At 51.5% G+C, this 10,445-nt stretch overlaps 4 protein-coding genes across 4 annotated transcripts; 1 reads left to right on the top strand and 3 right to left on the bottom strand.

The window, feature by feature from the left end:
- Positions 1-251: 251 nt before the first annotated feature.
- On the bottom strand, positions 252-1,463 carry BBK36DRAFT_1114917 (hypothetical protein; the record flags this gene model as incomplete). The annotated part of the gene is made up of 2 exons (XM_024890077.1): positions 252-421; positions 632-1,463. Coding segments are annotated over 2 exons (1,002 nt in total), but the record flags the coding sequence as incomplete, so codon positions are not given.
- A 1,371-nt stretch (positions 1,464-2,834) lies between these two features.
- Positions 2,835-3,237, top strand: BBK36DRAFT_1194733 (hypothetical protein; the record flags this gene model as incomplete). Its single annotated transcript, XM_024896866.1, has 2 exons — positions 2,835-3,060; positions 3,140-3,237. The coding sequence occupies 2 exons, from the start codon at positions 2,835-2,837 to the stop codon at positions 3,235-3,237; spliced, it is 324 nt and encodes a 107-aa protein (XP_024751370.1).
- Positions 3,238-3,893: 656 nt separating this feature from the next.
- On the bottom strand, positions 3,894-4,433 carry BBK36DRAFT_1167331 (non-classical secretion pathway, nce2 component; the record flags this gene model as incomplete). Its single annotated transcript, XM_024895032.1, has 1 exon — positions 3,894-4,433. The coding sequence occupies one exon, from the start codon at positions 4,431-4,433 to the stop codon at positions 3,894-3,896; it is 540 nt and encodes a 179-aa protein (XP_024751369.1).
- Positions 4,434-10,098: 5,665 nt separating this feature from the next.
- Positions 10,099-10,407, bottom strand: BBK36DRAFT_1114843 (hypothetical protein; the record flags this gene model as incomplete). The annotated part of the gene is made up of 1 exon (XM_024890069.1): positions 10,099-10,407. The coding sequence occupies one exon, from the start codon at positions 10,405-10,407 to the stop codon at positions 10,099-10,101; it is 309 nt and encodes a 102-aa protein (XP_024751368.1).
- Positions 10,408-10,445: the final 38 nt, after the last annotated feature.

Genomic DNA, 10,445 nt, shown 5'->3' with positions numbered 1-10,445 from the left:
TGATTATGCCCTCTTTCCCTGATATAGAAAACAGCCGCTGCGCCCTTGCATCTTGGGCATACCGCTCCTTCATTCCTTCCGTGACTTGATGCCCATTTCGCATCGTGTGCTTGACACCATGCCGAGGACGTGTGATGTGAATGGGACGTGGTCTGAATATGACCCAACAAGACAGCATTACCGTTGCAGAAACATCGCTTTGCAAGCCAAGCATCTCATTAGATCTTTGAATACGTACAAGCAGGTTATGTTTAACCCTGCATCTTCTTTCTCTTGCCGATCTGGGCAGAGAAACCCGTCTTGATGGCGGTGACACTTCGTCGTGAACCGCAGTTGTTGCAGGTGATGAAGTACAGACGGTTCTCACCCTTGTTCAGCTCGGTATCGGGCGACTTGCAGGTCTTGCAAGTAACGTATTCGACTGCAAATAGTGAGTTAGTAGACGTTCATGAATAGTAAGCGAAGGAGATGTGGAAGGGGGTGGTGGAAAGCAAGAGGTGGTGGTAGGAGTGAAGAGGATGCTATGGCTTGCGTGGGTCATCTTTGAGATACCCTCATCGCTGGGACCCCCAGAAAAGCCAGTTTGATGCCTTCCCACTCCACCTTCCATATGCTTGACGGGTAGACGTACTGATGTATTTTCTGACGACATTCTCAATCTGCTTCTGCTGGAATCGACCCTTGATGACCAATCTCCTGCTTCCGTCAACGGAGCCGTTTGTGCCCAATTCGGCAAACAAGTAGGCGGTGACGTGCTCCTCGGTTCGCTTCATGCGCTTGCAGATATCGGCAATGTTGGCAAAGACAGTTTTCCTGTTGCCTTCACGCATGCACTGAGGCGGAGGAATCTTGTAGCTCTTGGTGCCGCTGAGCGAGTGGTCGGGATTCTTTTGTGAAAGGACGGTGAAGAAGCGGGAGAGGAGGAGGGTGTAGGGGATGGTCTTGGACTCTGAGTGGCCCCAGACACCGGTGCCCGCCTCCATGTCGCCCTCCTCCTGTTGAGTTGCCTCCTCGGCACCCTCGGTGTCCTTAACCTCGAGCTGCTTCAGCTTGGCAGTGAACTCGTCCTCCTCAGCACCCTCGGCCTTCTTCGCCTTCTTCTTCTTCTTCTTCATCGTCAGGTCAAGACCGCCATCCTCGGCGGGGGCGGCCCCCTCATCAGCCTCAGCCTCGCCATCAACACCCTCCACCTTCTTCTTCTTCTTCTTCTTCTTCAGCAGAGACAGGTCAAGACCGCCATCTTCAGGAGGGGCAGGCTCGTCGGCGGCGGCTTGAGATGAAGGATCAGTAAAGGCCTCGAGGGCGGCAGACAGAGGCGGCGTACGAGGCGTGTGTGACTGGGCCGTCTCCTTGGGTTCCTCGGCGGCGCTCATGATGGTTATTGAGCCGTCGGTTTCGACTACCAGCTGTTCGTCGGTAAAGGCAACGGATTTTCGAGAAGGCTTGCGTTCGGGCTGGTCCTGCGTGGTGGGGAAAGAAAGAGGAAGAAAAGTTAGTAACGACTGCTCTTTTGCTGATGTCTCAACGGAATTGCAATGGATGAAAGAGAAAGGAAAGGGCGAGGAGAAAGAAGGAAAGGCTCGAAAGGGAATAGGCTGGGGGGCGGCAACAGTACAGATCAGATGCTTCTCGATTGTGAAGCCCGTCTAACAGGGAAAAAGCTGTGACTCAGAAGTATGACAAGGGAGAAGGGAATGGGTGGATGAACAAATTGTCCCCAAAAGAGGTTGGTGGGGTAAATTTGCTGTGATCGGGGCTATTTTTTTGCGTGGCCAATGCAGGCCGTTTGTGGGCGGTGGGCGAAGCTGGGAGAGGGGCAAAAAGTGAAGAAACGGAGGGGAATCGACGGCACAGCAGCTCAAGTGGCGACGCCAGGGCTAAGCGGTGCCGGTTGGTGCAGGAAGGGAGAGACATGACAGGACGCTTGTCTGCAGTAACGGACGGAGACGGCGCTCCGTTTCCTTGTACGCGCAGGCGCCCTGCAGTGCAGAGTTGCAGCGAAAGGTGACTCACCTGTACTTCGTTGTCCATGGTTGCGGTGGATTTGACTGACAGATCAACTGCGTGGTGCCTTGCGGCTGTTTCCTGGTGATCTCAGAGAAGAGTCACTCTCTGCGTGCGTTGCGTGTCCTGCTTCTTGTCCCTCACTCGGACAGCGTCTTTCGTGCTTCGCTGTGGCGGTTGCTGCGTTGAGCGATGCGATGGCTGATGCTTTGCGGCCCGACTACTGTATGCGCGCACCTGCACAAGATGGTTGCTATCCTGCAGAGGCTCACTGGTTCGCTCTTGGTGCTGCAGAGGGAGTGTTTCGAGCAGGAAAATGAAGAATGAGGTCGAAGAGTTTGAGTCAGCTGCACGTCATGCCATGGGCCTGGGTTTGGGCCGATATTGAAGCTGCTGGGCACTGATTGCCCTTGAGCTGGGCGGAGGAGGGGCGTCACGTGATGCCAGCCACAGTGCCGTTGACAGGTAGAGTAGAATGTAGAATGCTGTCGAACAGCGATAAGATTGGCGGCGATAGCGATAACAGCTGCGGTATCCCGAGGTGGGACAGGTTCCAAGGCCGCCGGTCGGCATTGCATTCATTCACACGATCCCATCATCAAGCTCCACCTGTGTGACGCCTTGCGATTGTGAGACCACGGCAAGGCCCTTCAGTCACGTCGCCCAGCCGCGGAGAGAAGACTTCGTCTCCTTCATGGCCTGAAGCCTCCGGCAACGCCGACCACGCGCATCGCATCGCCTCGCCGTCTCATCGTCTCGGGCCAAGTCCACCCATCCAGCCAAGTCGTCATCAATCCCCAGCACTCGTCTCCATCGAAACAATCGTCGCAATGGCTTCGGACGAGTCGCTCGTCGACCTCCACGCCTCCTCCTTCAACGACGACAAAGATGACATCGACTCTCTCCCCTCAGATTCCACCAGCGACATCTATTCCGAGGCCGACTCCGAGGCGCAGGCCGAATGGGACCGCAGTCTGGAGCAGCTCCAGCTCCTCCTCACCATGATTCTCGTGCCGTGGATGGGGAAGCTCTTTGGCCGCAAGTTCGCGTACTGGAGTAGGTTCTCCCCGATCTCCCCAAAGCACCTTGGTCATACCCCCTCTGCGTGCTCAGGTTACTGACAGGTTGTTTGTAGGCTGGGGTAAGTACATGAACTGGGTGCACAACGTGGACGTGCAGGTCACGAACAAAAAATCGTTCAACGCTGCTGGCGCCGTCGCGGCGACTTTATAGCCATCATTCGGCTCGACACTCGTTGAGCGTTTTTGGACAGAGTGCTGTCTGCACGCGCTGGCGATGCATAGCTTCGTCCCGGTCCAGCCTACAAAAACATGAACGCGAGACATATGTCAATTCCGGCTGCTTGCCAACTCTTCGGGCGTCTCTATGTTGAGGACTTTACGATCGAAATACCAAGGTCCCCTCGATGGAAATCATATATCAATACCACGCACAAAGCAGCAAATTCAACTCCACATCTGAGAGGAAGAGGGTAATAGCAACAAGATATATATTATAAACATGACTTTGATGTTCGTCGGCCTATTACCACATCAATCATCATTCCTATCATTTGGTCCCTTCCAGCCAAACTATGGCGAGACTATCGAGTTCCTCAAGTCAATCCAGTACCCTATCTCGTAACTTCATATACCGTGGACGAACCATTGCGTTGTCATCCATAGACTGACACCATGGACTCTCGCGAAACAAAGCTATCCCTGCTTTGTATGTACCCAAAATCGTCTTCACATTAAACCTAGCCCATTCATGAGCCAGAGGTAATCCACCAGGGACGGGTTACTGTCAATTGACAACAGTAAATGCTCTCATGGCGAGACAGCGAGAGCTAAGCAGGAAACAAAGTCAAAGTCTCCTGGTGAGCGAGCTTAAACAGCAGACCCAACCTGGGACATGGCAGGTCGAGAAGAGCGCGTAGATCGGGAAAATCGCGAGGACCCGGTGAAGCCGCTGCTCCTAGCATCTCTCCAGGTAATGAAGAGGATCAAAGAGAAACAAGCCCAGAGGAACCACATGAAGGCAGTGCTGGCCTGAATCTCACGGCACCTCCTCTCGTTGTGGTGAGAACCGAAGCCGATCCAGTCGTTGGGCAAGTGCTGGCCAGAAATGTTGCCGCAGTTGGGCGCGCGCAGCTCAGCGGCCAGCACGATGGCGCAGATGAAGGTGAACAAGGTGGCCAGGCCGTCGAGAATGAGGAGAGCCGAGGGGATGGCGATGCTCTCGACGAAGACTGCGAACAAGCCGTAGAGGAGCGCAACCCATGACAGAGCGGCGACGAACATCGTGAAGTTAACAGTGACCATGTGGCCGTTGACATTGGAGGCGATGACATTTCCGATGAGGGCCGTGATGAGCAGCGTCCAGACGAGCGCGATGCCGCGCAGGGCGATCTTGAAGAGGTTGGACATTGCGGCGGTGAGATTCGTCGGCTCGAGATGCTGGTTTGTTTCAATTGAATCTGATCTGTGCTCCGGGGATCGGCTTTGAGACGCGGAATTGAGATCCCTAGACTAAGCGGACTCTATGCCGTGATATGTGTTGTTCTGTGCTCTGATCGTTGGATCGACGGAGCGTTGCCCGTGCGCCGAGAAGCTTCTCGATCGGCCACGAATGCAAATAGCGAAACAAGCAGAGCAAGCAGCTGGCGCGCAGGTAATTCTCTGCTCGCGATAAGATGTGGCGATTTAGCAAGATGCTCAAGATGTAATCAAGCCAGGAGAAAAATGTAAGATAAGCCGTCGCAACAGTAGCTCAAGAGCAGAAGATGCAAGGAGATGGAGCGGGAAAAGCGTTGATGCAAGAGTGTCGACCGAGCAACCAACGGCGACCAGCTTATAAGGCAAGGCCAAGATGCGGGTAAGTTGTGACGTGTGGGGGAGGAGGCAGCTCCCAAAAGCGAACTAAGGCCAAAACAGAAGACGCAAAGGGTCAATCAATCAAGGTGAGCAAGCTTTCTGCATGTGAAACACGGCGCCAAAAAGTTATTGCAGCTTCTCTTACAGTATAGTCTAGTGGGTGCTTTCAGCTCTTTGAGCAGAAGATAGATAGTTAATGGGGAATTGAGAAGAGTTGTGCTGCTGCCCGGAGAGCTCGGCACAAGAAGAGGCTTGTTGCATGACGTTGTGCATGATGGCGCTGATCTACGGTGTCACTGGGAAGCTTGTTTTTGCTGGTGTTTTCGCTCTCGGTATGCTTGGAAGTTGGAGTGAATGCGCAACTGACGTCACGCGGACTCGGGACAAGGGCAAATCTGAAAGCCAAATCCCCCTCTCTCGGATGGGGAAAGATAGAACTCAAATGAGATAAAGCCACGGCTTTTCGCAGCAACTCGCTCTCTCGATAATACTCAGCTTGTGTTGTCTTTGACGGCATTGTTTGAAGTGTTTCTGCCGGTTGCGTGAGTGGATGCTCGCCATTGGCTGATAATCGGCTGCTGCTTGACGCCGACTTCCTTGTAGGGAATAGCTTGTCGGTTTTCGTTGGCCGGTAGACCGATGCATGTCGTCATCACATTCATTGGCCAGGAAGCTTCCAGAGTTCAAACCTCATCCGATAACCGTGCATACATGACCATACATGACACGGCCATCACGACAGTTGACGGTAACTTAATGAATGCGGTTTCTTTGTTGAATCTTTAGGCTATCCGAGCGGTTCATGAGGATGGCTAACCGAATACGCGACACGTGATAGTGGCTTGCAATTACAGCGTTGTTGATGAAGCGAAGCTGTGAAGCAGTCAACCCCAGAGATGCGAAGCTTACGGGTTTACATTCGTAAGAGGCAGAGAAGGTCAGTAGATTGCTGACTTATAACAGATCATGAGAACCATATAAACATCGGAGGATTCTTCAAATCCAGTTGACATCGGCTAAAAGAGGGTGAGCATTGTTAAACGGGCACTTCTCATCCTATGGGACGGCTTCAACTGAACTGCATGGCCCTGATCTTCCATCTGCCCCCTATACACTCAAAGGATAATGTTGAGCGAAAGTAGTGGACCTATCTACCGAGTTAGACGTATCTATTCTATCAGCTGAATGTAATCCATCCGAAAGAGTAACGAGTCTCAATCAAGTGTAGCGGCTTTGTTTGCCTCCGAGAGCGGACCCTGTACTGGAAAATCTGCAGATACACAAGTCTGAACGTTTTCGGCTCTACTGCTTCTGACAACCCTTGGCTGTTGGGTCTCTTGCTCACTGAATCTTCTGTTTGCCTGAAGGCGTCAAAAAACGGTTCGCCTCAAGGGCATTCCGAAAACGCGCACCCAAATCAGCAACAACGAATGGACCCCGAATTGGAACGTAAGGTAGGTTTACGCGCGCATATGTACCCGCCGTCAAGAAGTGGAAGGTTGTTACCCAACCCGCCCTTAAAGCCTGGTTCCTTTCTCGGAAGGTTATCTTTTCTTTTCGGCCAAGTCAAGGACCCCTTTCCACGACAAAGACAATGCAAAAGTCTCCGGCTAACTTCATTACGATCAACCTCGTGCTGCTATGACCCCCGGCTTCGGCTCCGGAGCGGGTCGGGAAAGATTTGCGGAGCCTTTTTGCCGGCCAACTTCCGGGCATTGGGGCGGGGCCCAGCCCGGGGAGTTTGTGAATAGCCTCATCGGGGGGGAGCTTCGTGGCAGGGACAACTTGACTGGTCGTCTCGTATAATGGGAAACTCAATACTAACTGGAAATGTATTTATCCCATAATGTGTCTTTCAGCCTTCCTACCAGAACGAGCAACATCTCCGTTTGACAGCAGCAGCCCGCACTTTCGCCACCACTTTCCGATTTCACTTACCGACGACTTCAAAGTATATCTAGACAGCATACCTTACCTACCCAAAGAATGTTCACGAAAAGCTGAAAAAGTTTACTCACGACGTTGTCATCCCTCCTGCTCCCCGAGCGTCATGCCTACGCAAAAAAAGAATAGGGAAAGCCCAAGAAAACCCAAAATACTATTTGCCGCGCGGGTGTTAACTAAAGTTCTTCAGCCAAGGTCAGCTCGGCTCCGCAGCTCGTAAAAGAATAAGCGTGACATGTTCCCGTGGCTACTGTGTCCTGACAGCTTCACTGAACGCTCTCTCTCTCTCTCTCTCTGTGGGTATGGTCTCTCTCTCCGAGGTCTCTGCTTCTCGTCTTTCTGCAAAGATTCCTCCCAACTCCAACACACAAAGAGCCCGTTTACAAGTAGTAACCTGATGAGACCAAAAGAAGCTTTTCTCTCCCCCATCTTTCACCTTTCCAGGTTGAGTGCTTGGCACCGGATACTGGATGCCGGACTACACGTGGTGGCTGCTCGCGCGTGGCTTTTGCGTGCATTCCACGAGCCAACCTTTCTGCCAATGGATGTTAGGTCGGCCGCCTCAGCTCGCAGGAGCTTTCTTCCCTTCTGCTGAGGTACTTTACCACAACTAGCCGAGTAAAAAGAAGGAGGGGGAATAGAACTGGGGAGAGTTTGGGGGTCAGGACGAAGAGATGGTGGTCGCGTGCTTCCCTCCCACCCATAACCCTTCGACTCTATTTTGCCTGACAGCCCTCCAATAGGTTCGTAGCCGGAGCGAAAAAAAAAAGAAAAGTTTACCACCCATCACCGCTCTTCCAAGCTGTGCGTAAAGGAGGCCATACGTCATGGAGATGAAAAAGCAGCTACACGTGGTGGACACACGACATCCCGTTTGCTTGTTTCCCAGATGTGATGATGTCTGAACAAGATTACCGAAGATCCGATCCCGCTTTCTGACCACTGTATGTCGAGACATGATAATATGGGGAATGAGGGCTTCCCAGGCTCCCGGTGAGTGGGTAGGAACCAGGCTGCCGGGTCCCAGGTCTTTCGATGTGAGACGTCGGAACTCCGCAAGCCCAATGGAGACTGGTGGTGAATGAGTTCCAGCGTTCTGGGTCCTCGCTTGGCTATCCTGTCGGTTATAGAAAAAATTCCGTCGGAAATTATGTGAAAAATTCGAGATCAAGATCAACAAGACGATAAAGTCCTGTCCATCTCTGAACACAGCAACTCCTCATTCCTGCAGCACAGAAAGACGTTCTCTTTGAAAAGTCTATGTACAAGAAAGTCATGTAGGCATGCAATCTCACTGTTAATAAGGCTTCAAGAGCATTATCCTGTTGTAGAAACTGAAAGCGAAAAGCCTAATGGGCCTTTTCTCCCTTCCGAACGCTCCGTCTTCAAAACTGTCATAACAAGAAACTTTACGTCGTTCCCGCCTCCATTCTCTCTGAAGAGCCGCCCCGGAGAGAAACAAACATTAACGAACAAAAACAAAAACAGTAAGAAAGGCTGGCAGTTGGTGTAAACTCTCTTAACTTACGCGCTCATCGCAGCGGACATTTCCTTCCGCCCTCTGGAATCGAGCAAAAAAAGTTGGCCAACGGACTGCGCTCCGAGCTCTGGTATCTCGATTTGCGTTGCGCGATCGAGGAATTTCCAGGTTTTTGTGACGCCGTTCCTGCTTCTCCGCGGGGCGATCAAAATGATAAGGCAGGAGGAACATTCTAGAGGACTCTTGTGGAATTCCATCAGTGCGATAGCAGGCGTTGCTATTTGAACTCAAGCGTCAAGTGGCGCTGACGCTAACAATCCGCAGCTCTTCACTATCTCTCGGTAGTTTTCTTGGTTCGACTCAATCCAGCAGTGGCTTAATGACTGCCTTTTGTGGTAATATGTTATCAAACTTCAACACAACAGTTGATGTGTTCTGTCTTGATTGCAAGAAGCTCTCATCTGAGCCCTGAAGTTGGGTATGGTAGAGCCGCTTGTAAGTGTTGGGGAATATGGCTGAACATTGCTGCCGTATACATTGCGCTTATATCTACGCCAGTCAAAGTGACAATCATATAATACTCAATAAAGATTCTTCAGACCATAGATCAAAAAGGAGCAGAGACTTTAGTCACAAAACCACTGATAAAGTAAGATACAGGCTTTACTGGAAGTAGAGATTTTGCTTTTTGATTCATCTGGTAGACAAGATTTCTACCCAAGGAGCTGCACCAAACGCCAACCTTGCGCATAGCGCCATGGATATCAATCATGCTACATATCTGATTCCTAAATCTGTCGTAAAAATAGTCTTGAAGTTAAATAGTAACTTCAAGGGGGAGACTCCGCAAAAGAGTCCCATAGAAGAGAAAACAAAGAAAAACCATCTTAGTCTATAACCTTCTGCGCTGGTATCTATGAAGAAAGAAAATTCGTGACAGCATCATCAAAGAAAAAAAAAAAAAAAAAAAAAGGGATCCATCAATGGGTTCCCCAACCATCTCCCCGTTTGTCTGTTTGTATGCATGCCCAAGACACGCCAGCCGCGAAATAGGGTCATGAGAGTCAGCCCATCATTGCTGCATCCAAGAAAGGTCTCGACTTCAACAACACGCCATGCTGGCAAGCTTCGTTTGCACAATAGCTTCGCTTCAGTGCTAGTGAAGCTGCCAATCGGCCATCATCCGAAGTCCCCCAATGCATCAGCGCGAACGGTAGTTGAGATGCCCTTATTTCCGAGAGGCGCAAGTAGAGCATAATCTCCATCCACCGTTCCAAACCTCATATGCAAAGGTCTTGCTAGCGAGATTCAGGTCCCCGATTAGGCGGCGCCGGAAAAAGTCGAGTTTTCTTGTTGCTGACGCTTCATCGAGATGAAAGCCGTTGCGACCCTAATGACCCTAATCGCTTGGCGGAAGCAGCGTCAGGGGCAGAACAATTAGATCGCCCCGCTGTTGAGCGACCGCACACAAACAACAAAGGGAAGAATTGGTGTAGTTTTTGAAAGAAAAAATGGTGAGGGAGAAGCGAGGACAGAAAGATGTAAGTGACGCTCTTTGCACCACGATAGAGCCACATATAGCATGAAGGAACCTCCTTCACACCATAGTGAAAAAAGAGACGTCAATAGGCATAAGGGCCGAAAGAAAAAAAAGGTCATTGCCCATTAAGGATGTCGTGAGTGTGAAAGAATCCGTGATGGTGTTTTTGGTGGGAAACGGCCATTGGGTTTCCGTGAGCTTGTTGTAATGATGAAGGCGCCAGGGTTATGGCGCGTGTGGTAGAGATATCAGAATCATGCCCGAGCGTGGTCCCAGTACCGCTTGCGAGCCTTGACAGCCGTGTTGTTGCCTTGGAAGCGGTGCTGGAAAAAGTTGAAGACGGCAAACTCATCACGGGTCATAACGTATGCGTCGGGCTGTGCTTCAACCTTTCCCCAGATCTGGGACAGAGCCAAGTCCAGGATCTTGCTGACAGTTGGGTCCGAAGCACCATCTGGGCTCTCCCGGGCGATCTCCAGAGCCTGGGCAACGGCGGCATCCTGCTGGGCCTGGTGTTGCTGAGCAGCCGCCGCCCTGGAGGCGTGATAGTGGCGGCTACTCATGCTGGCATAGCCGAGCGAAGGGTCAGGCTGGCGATGCG

Source organism: Trichoderma citrinoviride (assembly GCF_003025115.1).
Source record: "Trichoderma citrinoviride strain TUCIM 6016 unplaced genomic scaffold BBK36scaffold_4, whole genome shotgun sequence".
Classification (NCBI taxonomy): domain Eukaryota; kingdom Fungi; phylum Ascomycota; class Sordariomycetes; order Hypocreales; family Hypocreaceae; genus Trichoderma; species Trichoderma citrinoviride.
Note: the sequence above shows the minus strand (reverse complement) of the source record. Positions and strands in the feature narration are given on the sequence as shown.